At 39.6% G+C, this 20647-nt stretch overlaps 1 protein-coding gene across 1 annotated transcript in view; it reads right to left on the bottom strand.

Moving 5' to 3' along the window:
• Positions 1-20647, bottom strand: part of LOC126259236 (zinc transporter 5-like) — a 240826-nt gene that overhangs the window by 10585 nt on the left and 209594 nt on the right. The window contains exon 11 of the mRNA XM_049955858.1: positions 5011-5105. Within this exon, the coding sequence (XP_049811815.1) occupies positions 5011-5105 (95 nt within the window). The remainder of the gene's footprint in view (positions 1-5010; positions 5106-20647) is intronic.

Here is a 20647-nt window from a genome sequence, read left to right as displayed (position 1 = left end):
AAGCATAGTGTAAGCAGTCTTTTTAGTGGAACTGTTCCATCTTTTACAGTAAGTGTTCTATCAATAAAATGCCATCTTTGGTTTGCGTCCCCCATAATATTAGCTATGTGATAGTTCCAAAATAAGTTGTTCGTAATTGTAATTTCTAATTTTTCAGTTGAACTGCTAGCCTTTAAGTTTGTGTGATTTATTGTGTAATCAAAATTTAAAGGATTCCTAGGTATTTAGTTGAATTGATAGCCTTTGAGTTTCTGTAATTGAAATTTAAAGCATTTACCTTATTCAGAGTCAATTGCCACTTTTTGCACCATACAGATATCATGTCTAAGTCATTTTGCAATTAGTTTTGATCTTCTGATGGTTTTACCAGATAGTAAATGACAGTGTCACCTGCAGACAATCTAAGAGGGCTGCTCAGATTGTCTCCTAAATCATTTATACAGGTTAGAGACAGCAGAGGACTGGAAACATTTCCTTGGGAAACACCACATATCACTTCTGTTTTTCTCAATGAATACATACTGTGACTTTTCTCAGAGGAAATCATGAATCCAGCTGCACAACTGAAATGATGCTCTATACACACGCAATTTTATTAGAGGTCTCTTGTGAGGAATGGTATTAAAAGCCTTCTAGAAATCAAGAAATATGGACTCAATTTGAGATTCCCTGTTGATAGCAAATAAAGAGCTATTGCATTTCATGGGAAAGATACTTTTTGAATCTGTGCTGAATATGTGCAACAGACCATTATCTCAAGGTGTTTCAAAATGTCTGGGCACCGTATGTGTTCCAAAATCCTATTGCAACTTGATGTAAGTGATACAGTTATGTAATTCATCAGATTACTTATATTGCCTTTCTTGAGAGCTGGTCTGGCTTGTGCAACTTTCCAGTCTTCAGGCCAAGATCTTCTGTCAATCAAGCAGTTATATAGATATACTAAGTATGGTGCTATCTGCTTACTTTGAAAGGAACATAACTGGTATACTATCTGGACCAGAAGACTTGCCTTTACCAAGTGATTTAAGCTACTTCACTAATCTGAAGACATTTACTTCTTACTCATGTGGGCATCATAAATCTTTGTCAGCATACAATGGACAACCTAGGCAGTGCCTGGAGTGTGCAGTTTACCCGTGACATTCTGTGGTACTACCAAAACAGTGTTATTTCAAATGTTGTGCTCTCACAAGTCTATCAATAGTTTTGGCTTGGATAGCTTTGACCTTTTGGGGTTGTCAATTCACGGTAAGTTGTTACAAATTGATGTGAGTTTCTGGCCAATATTAATGCATAATGTGACAAGTACAGTTCTCTGTTCCATGGTAGTTTAGGCAGGGCCCAAGGGTTCAAGGCCCATGCGGTACTGAAAGATACTCCCAAGTTTTTTCATGCTTGTCCTGTCCCTTCTGCATTATGGGACCGCGTTGCCACAGAGTTTCAGGACAGTGACATTATCAAACCAGTGTCAGCCAATCTGCCTGGGAGATTCTGCCACCCCCTACCCCTTTTTGTTTACAGATTCAGCATGCAGCAGCCCCACTGTCATTGTTTGCAGATGTCACCTCTAGCAGCATGTTTGTCTCCACAGGGGAGACACCTGTGGGTGTCGACCTGGTGCTGCCACCAGTGCCGCAGTCATGCTGTGTCCAACTCTATGTCCCACAGTTGGTCAGGTGTGTATGGGGCCAGTGGTGGCTGGTATAATTTCATGTGATGCTTCATTTTGGCGCATACATTTTTCAATGGGGTTCAAGTCTGGCGCTTGATCAGGCTAGTTGATCACACCAGTGGCAGCCTATTGTGAAAACCAATGCTGAATGATTCAACTGCTAAGCAAACCAGTGTGTGGTCCTGCTGGAATTGGCTCATTCCACTGGGGTAGTGCATCCTCATAATTGGCACCATAGTATGTTTCATGATGTGTACACACTGACCTGTGGCGTGATGACTATAAATTTAATGAAGTATCCCTGCCCCATCACTGTTCATCATACACCTGTCTGTGGTGCAGTGTATTATCTTGTTCAGTATATCTCAGCTACATTTGTGTTATACTTGCAACACATCAACAAACAGTATAATGTAAAGAGAATATGGTATTGAGGGGATGCAAAGCCAAATTAATTTAGTGTAATTCCAGAGTATTTAATCACTGCCATGCACCCACCACATAACTATACAGATTTACCCTTATTGAATTATTTTAAATCAAAGAGGAGCAAACTTTTCCAAATATCTAAGGGGCAACAGCCCCCTGAAAAATAGATATTTTGATTGGGTGGGGTTTAAACTGAAGTCACACATTATCAAATCACTGTATATGGGCCTTACACACTACAAAATGGCAACCCTTCTCACAGCAATAGTGTACCAGTGGCCAAGTCTCAAAGAGGTTACATCAGGAGACAGCAGAGCTGCCCAAGCCAACAGACCACCAGAGGTCACTAGCCCCACAGACCTGTTTGCCTCCATTTCAACATGATCGCATATAGTTCCTCTAGTAACTGTATGAGGCCAGGGTAAATAGGACAGTGCAAAGCTGCTCTGAGGCATCTTCTGTCGAGCTCTGGGCCAGATGCCGGGTGTGTCCACAGCTCTTCAATCAGAATCTTGATTAGGACCTTTACTACATATGACGCCATGCCACACCAGCTGCCATGGACTGAGGGAGCTGCCAGTGTCAGCCTTCACCATCACTAGGACTTGGCCTCTGCATCGGAGACAACCAGGAACTTTTTATTGGCCATCAACATTCACAGCATTATTTTGTTCTATTTTCAGGTGAATATTAACATTGACTGTTTCATCATTATGGCCTTCAGCCTAAGTTTGGACTTGGGAAAAATCAGTGCTAATCATGAACTTTCTCAAACTATTGTAGTGCTAAACTTTTCTCCAAAGGAGGAGTATTTTGGTTTATGTACTTCCCAATAAAACTGCTCTACATAGTTTTCCTGGTCTGTGTTCTCATTTCACCTCAACTGTCAGAAGACATAGCACAAATAGCGCTTCTAAACTTTCTATTAATGAAATCAGATAACAAACAGTATCATGTCCACATTCCATTTGCTGTAACTCTGGTAGAGGACTCATAAAAAAAATCTTCTTTGCCATCCTTAATAAGTTACAAGCTGATACTTTCCCATGATGAATGACACTCAGTGTAATTTTATGTTTCAAATAGTAGGTGCCATGTTGTATCTACACTCCTGGAAATGGAAAAAAGAACACATTGACACCGGTGTGTCAGACCCACCATACTTGCTCCGGACACTGCGAGAGGGCTGTACAAGCAATGATCACACGCACGGCACAGCGGACACACCAGGAACCGCGGTGTTGGCCGTCGAATGGCGCTAGCTGCGCAGCATTTGTGCACCGCCGCCGTCAGTGTCAGCCAGTTTGCCGTGGCATACGGAGCTCCATCGCAGTCTTTAACACTGGTAGCATGCCGCGACAGCGTGGACGTGAACCATATGTGCAGTTGACGGACTTTGAGCGAGGGCGTATAGTGGGCATGCGGGAGGCCGGGTGGACGTACCGCCGAATTGCTCAACACGTGGGGCGTGAGGTCTCCACAGTACATCGATGTTGTCGCCAGTGGTCGGCGGAAGGTGCACGTGCCCGTCGACCTGGGATCGGACCGCAGCGACGCACGGATGCACGCCAAGACCGTAGGATCCTACGCAGTGCCGTAGGGGACCGCACCGCCACTTCCCAGCAAATTAGGGACACTGTTGCTCCTGGGGTATCGGCGAGGACCATTCGCAACCGTCTCCATGAAGCTGGGCTACGGGCCCACACAGCCTTAGGCCGTCTTCCGCTCACGCCCCAACATCGTGCAGCCCGCCTCCAGTGGTGTCGCGACAGGCGTGAATGGAGGGACGAATGGGGACGTTTCGTCTTCAGCGATGAGAGTCGCTTCTGCCTTGGTGCCAATGATGGTCGTATGCGTGTTTGGCGCCGTGCAGGTGAGCGCCACAATCAGGACTGCATACGACCGAGGCACACAGGGCCAACACCCGGCATCATGGTGTGGGGAGCGATCTCCTACACTGGCCGTACACCACTGGTGATCGTCGAGGGGACACTGAATAGTGCACGGTACATCCAAACCGTCATCGAACCCATCGTTCTACCATTCCTAGATCGGCAAGGGAACTTGCTGTTCCAACAGGACATTGCACGTCCGCATGTATCCCGTGCCACCCAACGTGCTCTAGAAGGTGTAAGTCAACTACCCTGGCCAGCAAGATCTCCGGATCTGTCCCCCATTGAGCATGTTTGGGACTGGATGAAGCGTCGTCTCACGCGGTCTGCACGTCCAGCACGAACGCTGGTCCAACTGAGGCGCCAGGTGGAAATGGCATGGCAAGCCGTTCCACAGGACTACATCCAGCATCTCTACGATCGTCTCCATGGGAGAATAGCAGCCTGCATTGCTGCGAAAGGTGGATATACACTGTACTAGTGCCGACATTGTGCATGCTCTGTTGCCTGTGTCTATGTGCCTGTGGTTCTGTCAGTGTGATCATGTGATGTATCTGACCCCAGGAATGTGTCAATAAAGTTTCCCCTTCCTGGGACAATGAATTCACGGTGTTCTTATTTCAATTTCCAGGAGTGTATGAACAGCTAGAAACATATCCAGGGAGATTTTATTTACTCAAGTAATTGCAACGCATATGAGTTAAGCAGTAACATCAGGGAGGGTCTACTAGCATGTATTTCTCCCTAACTACAATTTAACTCCTACAAGAACTTCATTTTGTGAGTGAAGACTTTTTAGAAATGAAACTACAGTCTTCACTCTCTGTAAGATCTCACATAAAAAAGAAAAGAATTTCCTAAATTATGTGAATTGCTAATTTAGAGGTTATTAAAACTTAATTTCGTATGAAGCAATCATCAGCACTGAACTGAAAAACCACAGTTTAGACAAAGGGGCTTAAAATGATCTTAAAGATAAAACATTAAATCAAAAAATCTTGAATATTTACTTGCCTTCCATGTTAGCATTATGTGAATGACTGTGGAAACCTGCTGCATGACTATGTTTGTGACCATGCTGATGATCATGAGAATGTGAAGATCCATGTCTGTGAGAAGTTTTAAATGTGTTGTAACAAATAAAAATAAAGCTGTAACTCTTAACTAAAATTAAAGAGTTTGGCGGAAGAAAGTATTAGCCCTCAGTTTAGTGAGGATTAGTCTGATCACACTATACAGTGAGGTGACAAAAGTCATGGGACATGTCCTGATATGATGTTGGATCTCCTTTTGCCAGGTGTAGTGCACTAACTTGACACAGCATAGAATCAATAAGTTGGAAGTCTCCCGCAGAAATACTGAGCCATGCTGCCTCATAGCTGTCCACAGTTGTGAAAGTGTTTCCTGTGCAGGACTTTATGCGTGAACTGACCTGTTGATTATGTCCCATTAATGTCTGGTGGGATTCATATTAGGCAATCTGGGTGGCTAAATCATTCAGTCAAATCGTCCAGAATGTTCTTCAAACCAACTGTGGACAACTGTGGCCCAGTAACAACTCCATCCTTGTTTGTGAACATGAAGTCCATGAATGGCTGCAAATGGTCTCCAAGTAGCTGAACATAACCATTTCCAGTCAATGATCAGTTCAGCTGGACCAGAGGATTGGGACCATTCCATGTAAACACAGCTCACACCACAGTGGAGCCACACCAGCTTTCACAGTGCCTTGTTGACAATGTGGGTCCACAGGATCCTGGAGTCTGCACCATACTGAAACCCTGCCATCAGCTTTTACCAACTGAAGCCATGAATCATCTGACCAGCTCATGGTTTTCCAGTCATGTAGGATCCAACTGATATGGTCACAAGCTCAGAAGAGGTGCTGCAGGTCATGTCATGTTGTCGGCAAAGGCACTCATGTTGGTTGCCTGCTGCCATAGCTAATTAACACCAAATTTCACTGCACTGTCCTAATGGATATGTTTGTCGCATGTCCCACATTGATTTCTGTGGTTATTTCATGCAGTGGTGCTTGTCTGTTAGCACTGACTACTATACACAAACGCCTCTGCCCTCGGTTGTTAAGTTAAGGCCGTTGGCCCCTGCATTGTCCATGTTGAGAGGTAATGCTGAAATTTGGTATTCTAGGCACACTCTTGACACTTTGGATCTCAGACTACTGAATTCCCAAATGATTTCTGAAATGGAATGTTCTTTGTGCCTAGCTCCAACTACCATTCTGCTTTCAAAGTCTGTTAATTCCTGTCATGCAGCCATAATCATGATGGATACTTTTTCACGTGAATCACCTGAGTACAAATGACATTTGTGCCAACACACTGCCCTTTTATACCTTGTGCACATGATACTACTGCCATTTGTATATGTGTATCGCTATCCCATGCCTTTTGTCACCTCAATGTATGTTGTGTTTTCAAGTGAACTACATGCTGGGAACAAGTTTTTTGAATATGTATAGCTAGAGAGAGCTGTCTGCTGTATCATTTGTTCAATCTTACTGTATTCAGGCTCTTGTCTTATAATTTAATCAGACATAATTATAACATGTAGCAACTCAAAATGTGCTCTTGTGGTTTAGCACTTTCTTCCACTGACCCCTTTAATTTCTCTACAGAGACATAGATAAAAATCACCAAAAATAAAACACAGAAGCATTATTCTCCAAGCCTTCAAACACTTTAACAAATAATTATTTCCAGTAATATATTTTTTTACATTTTTATCACTCATATAACTTACAATAATTACACAGTGTGAGAGAAACAAGTATGAATGCAAGCGAATGTTGAGATGTTTATATCAATCACTAATTGTTTTTGATTAAACACTGGTTTTTTGCACTGTACCACTCACTAAATATTGGTAAGGTGCATCCAAAATACACATCCTTGTTTCCTGCTTGGTATTAAAATGAAATAAACAATAAAGCATCATTAAGAAAGATATTGTGAAACTCACATTCAGTATAATGAGAGATGGTGTACATCATCGCTATAGACTACTGAAGAAAATTAGTCATTACTTAATGATATCACAAAAAAGTTACTTACCTCCAGACTACTTTTGTAGAGAAATGTCAACTATCATGACTTCACTTTTCATAACAATATTCTTTGACATCACTGTCAGAACCACCACAGAAGTAGTAAAACAGTGACAGTGTACACCCAACCCAAGGTCACTACTGTACAGTATTTGAACAAGCACAGGTACTAACCAGCTGACCACTTACATGAGTGGCCCCACAGTATTATGGCCAAGTACAGTTTTCACCAGTCAGTGTCAAAGCATGGCACCTATATACTGGACACCCCACTGCCCCCCCCCCCCCCCCCACACACACACATACACAAACATAACAACATTCATAAGCATATACATATTCCCATGACACACAACAACAGTGTAAATTACTTTTGCATTTTCATTTTCCAAACCCTCAAATTGTGTTCCACAGATCAATCTCCACCCATGTCATGTATTTATTTTTCTATGTCCACCTCTATTTTTTTTAATTTATGAATTTGACCAGCTATGGACCGCATACAACTTAAGACTTATGGTATTTCTTTTTCTTCCTGACTTATGGTATTTCTTTTTCTTCCTTTCTTCCCAGTACTTCTTCATTTTCTCTCCAACTGCTCTCTGCACATCTGTCCACACACTCCTGGGTCGAGGTTTTGGCTCATCTTCTTCATAGTTTGCTTCTTCATAGTTTGCGTTTTCTATCAGTAGCCTGAAGTGGTTCCTGTCGTGTATTATTTCTTCTGTAACACCTATTTTGTTGGCATCTTTCTTTACTGCTTCTATCCATCCTACAGTTTTTTTTTTTCAGTTTACTAACGTAATTAAAAATTTTCTTTATAATCTGTGTTTCTTCCAGTCTTTTTAAATGTCCATAAAATTTTAGCCATCCCTTCCTCATTGTATCTGTGGTCTTTTCTGTATTTTTGTATAAATCTTCATTTATCCTTTTAATCCAACTTTTTTCATTGTTTTCTCAGGACCTAGAATTTTTCTTAGTGTTTCATCTAAACCCAAGTTAAAGAGAATTGGAGACAGTCCATCTCTTTATCAAACTCCTGTTTTGATTTTGAATGGTTCATAAATTTCGCTTTGAAACTTAATTCTTGATGTTGTATCTGTAAGTGTTCGTTCAACAAGTCTTCTTGTGTTTTCGTCTATACCTGATTCATAAAGTATCTGGAATAGTGTTTGTCTGTCAACTGAGTCATATACCTTCTTGAAGTCTGCAAAAGTAATTACTGTATTTTTATTTTGTGTAGCTCTCACTCTCAAAATTGTTTTTAAATTAAGAATCTGTTCTACTCATGATCTACCTTTTCTAAATCCTGCTTGATAATCTCCTAGATCAGGTCCTGCTTGTTCCTCCATTCTATTTAAAAGTGCTTTAGACAGTATTTTGTATGTTACTGGTAACAAGGATATAGCCCTGTAGTTGTTGGTGTCTGTTTTATCTCCTTTTTTTATGGAGAAGATGGATCAGTGCTTGTTTCCCGTCACTGGTTATCATTCCTTTTGTCCAAATGTCTTTAAATACTTTGTGAATTTTCTGCCATGTGGATAAGTCCCCTAGTTTCCACATTTCTGCTACTATCCCATACTCTCCTGGTGCTTTGTTATTCTTCAATGCTTTGATAATCTTTTCTATTTCTTCTAATGTAGGTGGTTCCAGTGAAGAATTTTTCATGTTGTGGTTTTTGAAATTGTAATCTGTCATCAGGCTCTTCACAATTTTATACATTTTCAAAGTATTCAGCTAAAATTTGGCAGTTCTCTTTATTGCTTAAAATCATTTTTCCATTTTTATCTTTAAAATGTAAACTTGGTGACTGAAATCTTGTTAAAACTTCTTTGAAAGTCTTATAGAAGTCTCTTGTGTTGTTCCTTTCAAAGTCTGAATCCATTTCTTCTAATCTGTCTTTGTCATATTTTCTTTTCATTGATCTGATGATTTGTGCTGTCTTTTTCCTTTCCTTTTTAAACTCTTCCCAGTATTCATGCATCTCATTACTGTTCCATTTTTTCCATGCTTTTAGTCAATTGTCTATTGCTTCATCACACAGGCTCATGTCTTGGTATTCTTCATGGTTGTCCCATTTCTTTAACTGACTCTAGCATTGTTTCTTTAATTTCTTCCCAATCATCCATTTTTCTTGTGTTTAGTATATCACAGAATTTGTCCTGATTTTGCATGAGAAATTTAGTGTTTACTGTTGGGAAACTTCTTGGTTTTGGTTTAAGTTTGTTCGGTTGGAACATGATCTTTATTTCAGTTAGATTATGGTCTGAGTCTATGTTTAGGTCCTTCCCCACTCTGACATCCAAGAATTCCCTGTAGTTCAAGTCATTATTGCCACATGGTCCAATTGATATTCACCTTGATTTGGATTAAGTGATACCCCTTTTTTTCTTTCTTGCAAGTTTCCTGAAAAATGTCGATATTAGCTTTAGGTAAAATTGTTTACAAAAATCTATCAGTCTTTCCCCATTTCTGTTGGTTCTTTCATTTGCTGGATAATCTCCAACTATTGATTTAAATTTTATTTCTTTGCCAGCTTGCGCATTAAAGTCCTCCACTAAAATTTTGATATGCTCTTTTGGTAATTTGTATGTTTCATGTTCTTGCATTTCCCAAAAATCTTCCACTTTGTCAACATTTGTTCTGTTACGTTGGTTGATAAGTGCATGTGCATTTATAATGGTGTAATGTTTATTGCCTGACTTGAACATCAGAAATGAAATTCTTACTGAAATTAGTTCTAAAATTAGTTATTGATTCTGTAAGTTGCTGTTTGACCATAAATGCTGTCCCTAATATAGTCGTATTATGGGAATTTTTAATGGCTGATTTTCATTTGTAGATCCTGTATCCACCTGCATTTTCATCCAGGTACCTTGTTTCTTGAAGTGCTAGTATAAGTATGTTGCACTGATGGAGTGTGTCCATTAGGTGTTTTAGTTTTCCAACTTTCATAATTGTGTTGATGTTCAGAGTTCCCAGTAGGTGTTTTTTCTTGGGTCTTATCTTTGAAGAAGTACTAGGAAGCTCCGACTCTTCCTTACATGATGTTCTAGGTTCTCCAGAATTCAAAGGCCTAGTTGCACTGCCATGAACAGTGATGGAAGATTGATTACTTCCTGGAGTAGTTTTCCTTTTGAAATTTACCATGATGTCTTAGGTTAAAGTTTAGTTTGGGGAAAGGTAGTTGAACCTTTCCATGATAAAAATTCAAGCATTTAGCTTAGAATTATAAGTGTGGCCACCACTAACAGTGGGACAGATGCCTTTTGTAGCTGCCCACTGTGGGAACAGATGCTACAGTCTTGTGCTTTTGTACAAAAGCCTGCCTCTTCAGCAGTTCTGCCTTTCTGATGATCTTCATCACCGCCTTCACTGCCATTGAGGTCTTCACCATTTTCCTGGAAAGGGACCCTCACAAGGTACTATCACCCGGGCCAGGTGAACCAAGGTTTTTTAATGAGGTGTAACTCCTCCCCCTCCTCCACCACTATTTTATATGTTTATATGTTTATTCTTCTTTTATCTCTTTTCCTTTCAGCACACATCACTCAGTTTCATATTCAGTATAATATGTATCACTTTCTGTAGTCATTTATATTCCTTTCCCTATAGTGACTTCCCATTCTACATGGATCCCTAGTCCATCTACCTACGTAAGTTCAGAATAGCACCTCTATTCCTAGCTAAACTGTCTCCCACATACTGTTTTTTGTCCAAACTATGAAATCTCCTCTCCACCTTCCCAATGGCCTAACCATAAAAATTCCCTTCTCTGGATATTACCCCTCCTTTCACAATGACTTCCAAATCTTTGAATTCTATCAATCCCCATCCCTCACAAACACAATGCTAGAGGAATGCATCACCATGGCACAGGGATCTGTGAACCATCTTGCTCCCTCTGCAAAATGCTGTTACTATGGAACTCCAGTTAAGTACACCCCATCTCCCAAAATGAAACCTTTCCAATTTATTGGCATCCTACTCTCCCTCTGAGCACTGCTGTCATTCAATACCTGTCCTCCCTCAGTGAACTGCCATCAACCAACAAAACTCAGCTGTCAACATATCTTTCAAAAACCTCAATGCCAAAGGAGTTTCAGTCCTCTCCAAAGGCCTCATCTTTAACCCCACAACAAAATACACTAATTCTGGGCTTGCCAAAGATCTACACTCCTCTTCTTGATACTTTAAAATGAACACAATTTTTGCTACTAACTCCTCTGGCCAAAAACCAACATGGAACATTGCCTCTTCCATCTCATACTTCACAAAACTGTGACTTTCCCCATTCCTAAATAAACTCCCACCCCAATTTCATGACTTCCTTACCTCCAACCCTACTTTTCTCCTAATAACACTAACTCTTCATTGAACAGAATGGCTCTCCAAAACCTTAAGACAGACCCCAAATTGATCACCCTCCCTACAGACTTCACCACTGTCATGATAAACTGCAGTGATTATTCAATTTATGTATCTGCTAATTATTTGACACTTCCATAGTGATCCATCCAAGATGTCTAGCACAACCACAAGCCCATGCTAAAATTTATTTATTCCTCATACCAGCTACTCCACATAAACAAAGCTTCTTCCAGCCACAAACCTCACCATCCTTGAAGTCCCATTGTAGCTGCTTCATGTGCTCCAATAGAAAGGACCTCGACTCTTGTTGATCATCACTTCCAAACCCTTAGCCACAACCTAGGAGCCCCTATCAAGGACACAACTCACTTCCTTCACTGGCTCTCAACCACGTCAACACCATTACCACCTGGATCAATATTTGTCAATGTTGACACTATGTCTCTATAAAGCAACATCCCAGTGTCTCTAGCCTTGTCACAGTCAAACACTACCCCTCTAAATATTCTACTGACTCCAAACCCACAACCTCACACCTTACACACCTGGTAAACTACAACCTTACGGATAACTAGGTCTTCTCTGAGGGGAGGATTTAAAAACAAATCCATGGCATGACCATGAGTGTCCACACGGCACCCTCCTACACCAACACAGTCATTTAGAGGAAAGAACAGAAGCCCTATCAAACCCCCTTGCTTGGTTCAGGTTTGTGGATGACATCTTTACAATCTGGATCCAGGGCATAGGGACTCTACCTTCATTTCTCCACAGCTTCAACACTGTCTCTTATATGTAAATCTCCTAGTTCTCATCAGCCCAAGCTGCTGCCTTCCTAGATAGTGACCTCCATCTCTCTAATGGTTCTAACAAATCTCTGTCTATATCAGGGCTTAACAACTGGCCAGTTTTGAGCGTGAGTACTCGCGTTTGCTCAGGCACGTGCTCGCGAGCAGGTGCAAGGTCGCGGAGTAGGGAGGGAGGGGAAATGCGCGCGCACGTTTGAATGTGATCTCGCGTTCTTAGCAGATTTAACTAGCCATCTGAATGCTTTGAACATTTTATTACAAGGTAAAGATCTGCTAATTACTCATTTCATAGATCGAATACGAGCTTTTAAAATGAAATTGACACTTTCGGTGAGTCAGCTGGAAACAGGAGACCTAGCTCATTTTCCTAAATTATCATCCATGCAAGATGTTCACAAAGACTGTGAACGTTATTCACATAGTTCAGTTGATCAGCGCTTTCAAGATCTGACAGCACTAGGCAGTGATTTTGATCTGTTCTCTCCATATTCAGCGAATATTTAAGAGATTCGTCCTGAGCTGCAGCAGGAAATTATTGACCTGCAGTGAGACAGAGAATACAGAGACAAATTTCAGAACGAGAAAAACATTTTGGAATTCTACAGACACTTCCCTCAGGATAGATTTCCTCGTTTGCACAAACTGGCGGCTACAATAATATCAATGTTCGGTTCCACGTATGTTTGTGAAAACTGTTCTCTGCAATGAAATGTAACAAGACGCACCTGAGAAACGCATTGTCTCATCGAAATTTAAACTGCACGCTGCGCCTAAAATGCACAAGAACAATTACTCCGAACATAGACGCAATTGCAAAGGGCAAAAAGTACAAGATAACCGAGAATCCCACACTTCAGTGACACCTTTTATTTTGTAACAGTTCACAAATTAATGCGAATGTAGAGGCATACACTAAGCTAATAAAATTATGTGGCATGTGTACATTCTCCTTTATTTGTTTCATTTGTCGCAGTAATAATTCGTCAGTGATATCCCTGCAGGTGAGCGCGGATTTACATTGACTGGCGGCAGCTGTTGTGTGCCCCACGTGACTTTCCCCACTCTCCGCTCTGGTCCGTTAGTGGGGGTAGCGTGCTCGCGCTGCTCCGTACTCGCGCATTGCTGCTCACAGCTTGCTCCGCGAGCACGTATGTTGTGAAGCCCTTGTCTATATCAAGCCCACTAACGATCAACAATACATCTATTTAGATTACTGACATCCCTTCCACATTGAAAAGTCTCTTCCATAGAGTCTGACCTAGCTGACAACCCGAATGAAAAGCCAATGGCAACCTGTGGCAGGAGCAGAGTCGGCTACCAAGTAATAGAACATGTTGCTGAGCTCAACATGCTCAATTTCAATGGCTACTGCATGAGCTATTCCATCTGGATCCCACTCTCACAATACCAGCTTCTCTGAGTTATGTTGCTCTCTCTACAGCTTCCCCCTCCTGTGTTCTATCTCCCCGTCATTGTGTGCCACATGTAACCTCCCCTGCCAGCAGCAGAGCAAGGTCACAAAAACTGCATTCCTATTCTCTTCCCTTGATGCATCAACCTTTCAGCCATCAGCCACCTTTCCCCTCTAACCCCTTTCCCACTTTGTGTCTCCTTTCTCCCATAGACCACTTCTCCTGATACAAATGTCCTCACTCTAAATGTAGTACAATGAGGTCAGCAGGATGATGTAGTCAGCAGGCATGCAGGTGTGTGTGTGTGGTTTTTTTTTTTTTTTTTTTTTTTTTTTTTTTTTTTTTTTTTTTTTTTTTGAGAGCGAGAGAGAGAGAGAGAGAGAGAGAGAGAGAGATGTGTCTATTGCCCATTCAATACCTCAACTATGTGGTAGGTTGGTTACACTAACTTTTTCCATTAAGTATATTCCACCAAGAACTTTTAATTACCATATATATTAAGAATAGGTATTGTGCAGGGAAGGAAAAGTTGCACTATCTTATACCAATGTTTATACATGAGGTACTTGTATGGAGAGGGGGTAAGAACCAACCCAACAAGACAAATTTTGTGACAAACATGAAAGTTATTGACAGTTCAGATCAATAACAGGCTAGCCGTAAAATTTTTTGTTTCACCTATTACTCAAACCAGATATTGACCATGATGAAACACAAGGTAAGTTTTTTTATGCACTTATAAGAAAGTTAATATGAAGTGAAAGGTTGGCGAAGGAAATGAGCTATGATCTCTTGAAAGCATTTGTCTTTAAGATTGAGGACTGGTTCATATTAGATTGTCTACCTGTGTGCAGCGTGATTGTGCTCAGTGTTGATACTCATATAGCAGCTTGTGCTCTTGTTTTTGTGAAAATATTTAGTGTTACTATCATCAGCAACATCACTTTTTTATTATTTATTTATCTTCACTCTTTGCTGGCCATAATTTTAGAACTGTAGCTTTGTATTGTCTGCAGTGCAACAATCACATAGTGCAATCTATTGTTGCTACAGTTTGGTCACAGCTTTTCACTTAGTGTCTGACTCCCTGGGTTAGTTTATTATTATTATTATTATTATTTATTTATTTTATGGCCTTCATTGGACCACTCTAGTCAAAAATACAAAGTTCTAAACAAGTTGTTACACAGGGATACAATTTGGTTCAACAATAACTTAATATGATATTTAGGTAATATAATTATTAGAGTCTATTCCTATATGAAAGGTGTTTTGCTCTTCTGTCTGCCCAATATTTCTTCATTCTTTCAGATATTTTCTTTCTTTCTTCATCTGAGACAACTCTTCCTGTACTCCTTTTATTGATTTTCATTTGAAGTCTGGTTTGCGGGTCTTGCAGTATCCTGGGTTTCTCTGTCTTGTTTTTTAGGTCATCTACTGTAATTTGAAGTTCTTTTATATCTTCCTTAATTTCTGTGATCCATTTAATGTCGCTCTTGCTATTCCACAGTTTTTGTATTATTTTTTACTAATTCTGTTTTCTGGAGTTCTCATCAGATGTCAAAAGAATGAGATGCATTTCTTCCTGATTGTGCTCATGACTGGTTCTATTTTCTTATATACTGTTTCATTTGATGCTATTCTCCAATGTCCATTTATTTTATACTGTTTATTTATACATGTCCTAATTATTCTTCTTTCTATTTTTAGTATTCTGTCAATTTCTGCTGTATTAGTTGTTTTGAAGATAGTTTCAGCTGCATACGTTATTTCTGGTTGTGTAACTGTTTTATAGTGTTTTAATTTTGCATCTATAGATAGGCTTTTTTTGTTGTATGTAGTTTTGGTAATGCAATTTGCATAGTTCAGTTTTTTTATTCTATTCTGCCATGATGGCTTCTCATTTAGATTGTATGTTATTATTTCGCCTAAATATTTAAATTTATCAACAATTTTGATTTCCTGTTCTCCTATTGTAATTTTGTTTGCATGTGGTGGATCAGTTAGCATAATCTCCGTTTTTTCAAATGATATTCTAAGGCCTACTTTCTCTGCTATTTCTTGTAGTGATTTCACTTGCTGCCTGGCTTCTTGAATGGTGTTGGCTAGGAGAGCAAGATCATCAGCAAATCCCAAGCAGTTTAAGCTAATATCACCTTCTGCACTTCCAATTCTTATCCTCTTTGGATTGTCCTTGTACCATTCTCTCATTATGTATTCCAGTGCACAGTTGAACAGTAATGGTGATAGGCAGTCACCTTGTCTTAAGCCGGTTTTTATGGGGAATGGTTCCGAAATTTCTCCTCTAAACTTCACTTTTGATTTGGTGTTGGTTAGAGTGAGTTGTATTATTTGAATTAGTTTTGGATGGAGTCCTAGATTTCTTAAAATTTTTAATACTGAAGGTCTGTGGAGACAGTTATATGCCTTCTTAAAATCTACAAATGTTATTGCCAGAGGTTTGTTCCGTTTCTTGTAGTATGCCATAATAAATTTTAAACTAATTATCTGCTCTGCACAGCTTCTCCATGGTCTGAAACCTCCCTGATATTCTCCTAACTCCTGTTCTAATTGCTCCTTGATTCTTTCATATAGGTCAGTACATTCATTCATAATATTAAATAGATATGCACACCAAGAAATGGATACAAACTTTGCTTGTTATATGTGGACATGAGGGAAACTGGCCACTATCCATGAACAGCTACGAGTTGCTGACGCCACTGAAGACTCTGACATTAGGCAGATGATGGAGCCTCTTGAGAAAAAACACAGCAGGTAGCAAAGGAAGGTTCAATTCTGCCTTTCTGGAACCCAAACTGATCTTCCACAAGGGGGGATGCTTCTACCAATTTTCCTATTCTTCTGCATATGATTCATGTCAGTATTCTACAGGCATGCTTTATTAAATGATGGTTCAGTAATATTCACACCATTTAATACCTGACCTCTTTCGAATTGGCATTATTACATTCTTCTTGGTGTGGGGATATTTTGCCTGTATCATTTATCTTGCGCACCAGGTGGACTAGTCTCATCATGATCTGCTCTCCTAAGCATCTCAATAAGTCTGAAGCAATGTTGTCTACTCCAGGGGCCTTGTTTTGATTGATCTTTCAGTGATCTGTCAAATTCTTTGTACTCCTCTTACAGCATCATCTTTCCCATCTAATTTTCATCTACTTCCTCTTTCCTTTCTGTAGTATTGTGTACATTTTGCCTGTATAGCCTTTCCATATACTTCCACTTTTCAACTTCCACTTCTTTGCTCAATACTGACTTCTTGTCTGCATTCTTAATATTAATACAGGTGCTTCTCTTTTCTCCAGAGGTTTTCTTTAATTTTCCTATAGGCGGCACCTATCTTTCCCACAGTGATCTATATTTCTACAGTTTTGTATTTCTCCTCCAGCCATTCCAGTTTTTTAAGTTCTGCACTTCCAGTCAATATCAATTTTTAGATGTCTATTTTCTTTGGTTTGTTTCATTTGTGACATTTTTATATTTTCCCCTTTCATCTATTAGAATCAATATCTCAAACAATGGAAAACCCAGGATGGAATGTAACAATACTAGAGAAGGAAAGTTGCTATTCACCATATAGTGGAGATGCTGAGTCATGATAGGCACAACAAAAAGATTCACACAACTATAGCTTTCAGCCATTAAGGCCTTTGTCAGCAGTAGACACACATATACACACACGAACACACACACTCATACAAACACAACTTGCACACACATCTGCAGTCTCATTGTGGTTTCAGTTCCCTGAGACTGCAGATGTGTGTGCAAGTTGCATTTGTGAGAGAGTGTGTGTGTATGTGTGCCTACTGCTGACAAAGGCCTTAATGGCCGACAGCTATAATTGTGTGAATCTTTTTGCTGTGCCTATTGCGACTCAGCATCTCCACTATATGGTGAGTAGCAACTTTCCTTCTCTAGAATCAATAACTCTTGTGTTATCCAAGGATTATACTGGGCTTGGACTTTTTCCCTATTTGATCCTCTGCTGCCTTTACTATTTCACCTCTCGAGGCTACCCATTCATCTTGTACCATATTCTCTTCCCCCATTTCAGTCAACTGCTGCCTCATGTTCTGTTTGAAACTCTCAGCACATTTGATTATTTCAATTTCTCCATGTCCCATATCCTTAATTTTATACTTTTCTTCGGTTTTAACTGAAGTTCATATCCCATAATGTATGCTCAGAGTACACATATGCCTCTGGTAATGTTTTGGGGTTTAGAGTCTGTTCTCAAAATCTCTGTCTTACCCCATTATGGAACCTGTTTGAAAGCTTCCACTGTCACCTGGTCTATGTCACACATACAACCTTCTTTCATGATGTGTGTGCCAAGTGTTACCAATGATAAAATTTTGCTTTTCTTCCTTTTTCTCTACTACCAAATTCCAGTTTCACATTACAATCAAATTTTTGTCTCAATAAACTGAATAATTTCATTTGACTCTTCACACAGTCTTTCAACTTTGTCATTATTTGCAGAGCCACTACGCATATAACATTGTACTACTTTAGTGTGTGTAAATTGTTTCATATATCTTGGCTACATTAATGAGGTCACAGTGCTGTTCATAATAATGAAAATGTCCTTTTTTTAAGTGGGCAGTGGGGGGAGGGAGGGAAGGAAGAAAGGTTGGGTTTACACATCCCATTGATGATGTCATTAGAGACAGTGCATTTTCCTTAAGCCATTTCCAGGAATCTGGATGGGGATTTGAACTGACAACCTCCCTAGTGCGATTAATAATTGTGCTACCTTGCACAGTAATAGTGCTGAGACTGAAAACTTATTCGTTGAGTTCTGGGAGGCATTCAGTACTACTGTACTACTGAACACAGTTACTCTGTGAAAAAAAATAGGCTTATGAAATATTGGACCAGCTCTGTGATTGGATTGACAACTTCCTAGGAGATAGAACAATATATGTGGTTCTCAACTGGGTGAAGTTATTAAGTGTAAAGGTAAAGTTAGGAATACCTCAAGGAAGTGTTGTATGCTATTTACTATTCACTATATACAAAGTGTGTCAAAGTGTTTGCATCAAACATCTGGGGATCATAGATGATGTGACGGAGAAAAACTTTCCTTGGAGACAAAATCTTCACTGACAGTTCTCAGTGATGCTAGGCCTTCTTTTGTATTGTTTATGCATCTGAGAGGTGGTAGGATGTAGACACTCTGTGGCATGCATAAGCCTTGTTTATTACTTATAATCCAGTAATCTGTTCCGTGTGAAAGGGGGTACATTGAACAAAATTAAAGTTCCTACTTCACTTCCAAAATATCTTTCTTCATTTACAGGCTCTCACTCTTAAGGTTTTCTTGTTGAAAATCACTCTATAAATTTACTGGGATAGGTAGTAAGCAGTACACCTGATTAGCAGACCCTGCTAGTTTGATGAAATCTCATCTCCCAGGGATGGTCAATGTTACAGGACATGTAATGCCACCAGGAAGCACCAGTGAACATTTTGTCTCTAACAAAAATTGTTCCGCATGACATGAACTGTCACCCCTAGACATTTGAAACACCCTTTATATATGGGGTGGGGTAAATAAAAGCGGCTCAGAGAACAGAGTTTCAGGGTACAATAAAACACAGCAACAGATAGGAAATACAGCATTAACCCTGACTGCAGCAGATATTAAAAGTGACCACCATTCATCTCTTGGAACTTTTGGTCTCTGGTCAGCAAGCAATGGAAGTTGCAACATCAGAAAACTGTAGCAAACTGCAGAAATACCAGCAGAGCATCAGCAAAAGAAAGAAAAAACAATTTCTGGGCTATAGGACTTTTCAAAATCTGCTATGCTTGCTGATGCCACAATTATACTGATAAAAAACACAAACACATCCATACCATACACAGCCAAAAGAATAATGGAATAGGCTCACAATGGTTTCACCCTTAATCTTACAAAATCTCATATTACACAATTCCAAACAAATAAAAGTGACTTACAGATACCAGAATTACAGATTAATAAGCATACACTAGATGAGACACCATGAGCAAATCTTATGGATAATAAACTAAAGTAGCTCTGCACACAGATATGTCATCCAAAAAGTTCAGTTTTGCCTGCTTTGCACTCCCAGAAATCTCTCTCAATGTATTTATCTGCAGATAGGATTGCTTTCACACTCTGCATACTTTCACTTGGTTTTGCCCTATGGCATAATCTTCTGAAGCATTGTAACTAATGTTATTCTACAGAAGTGTGCAATATATATACATATGGAAAGTTGCTAAACAAACATATAGCAGAAACCTAGTGATTCTTACATTTACATGTCAATACATATGCTCTCTTAATGTATCTTTGGTCAATAACAAGTATTGTCATCATAACTTTACTCAGCAATTCGCAATAATACAATGTAGAAATGACATATTGAAACACGTGAAGCTGCCACATAATTTATTTTTAATTGTACGGATGGCTTCAGTCGGAGACCATTTCCCAGTACAAATTTTTGTTAATTGCCGGTGTCACATATATCATAAAACAAATGTCAAAATATAACAGCTGTATATAATATTTTGTTATACAAAAGTGGTCATACACTCAGAAATAAAATCTTTTTTTTTATTTTTATTTTTATTTTTATTTTTTTATTTTTTATTTATTTTGAGTCATCAGTATCCTGACTGGCTTGATGTGGCTCGTCTCAACTTCCCCTTCTGGACCAACCTCTTCATCTCAGAGTAGCAATTGCAACCTACATCCTCAATTATTTGCTGGATGTATTCCAATCTCTGTCTTCCTCTGCAATTTTTTCCCTCTAGTACCATGGAAGTCATTCCCTCACGTCTTAACAGATGTCCTATCATCCGATCCCTTCTCTTTGTCAGTATTTTCCACATATTCCTTTGCTCTCCAATTATGCCCAGAATCTCCTCATTCCTTACTGTATAAGTCCACCCAATTTTCAATATTAATCTATATCACCACATCTCAA

The sequence above is a fragment of the Schistocerca nitens genome, chromosome 5, assembly GCF_023898315.1.
Source record: "Schistocerca nitens isolate TAMUIC-IGC-003100 chromosome 5, iqSchNite1.1, whole genome shotgun sequence".
In the NCBI taxonomy this organism is placed as follows: Eukaryota; Metazoa; Arthropoda; class Insecta; order Orthoptera; family Acrididae; genus Schistocerca; species Schistocerca nitens.
The sequence above is the reverse complement of the archived record's forward strand: the minus strand, read 5'-3'. Positions and strand labels throughout refer to the sequence as shown.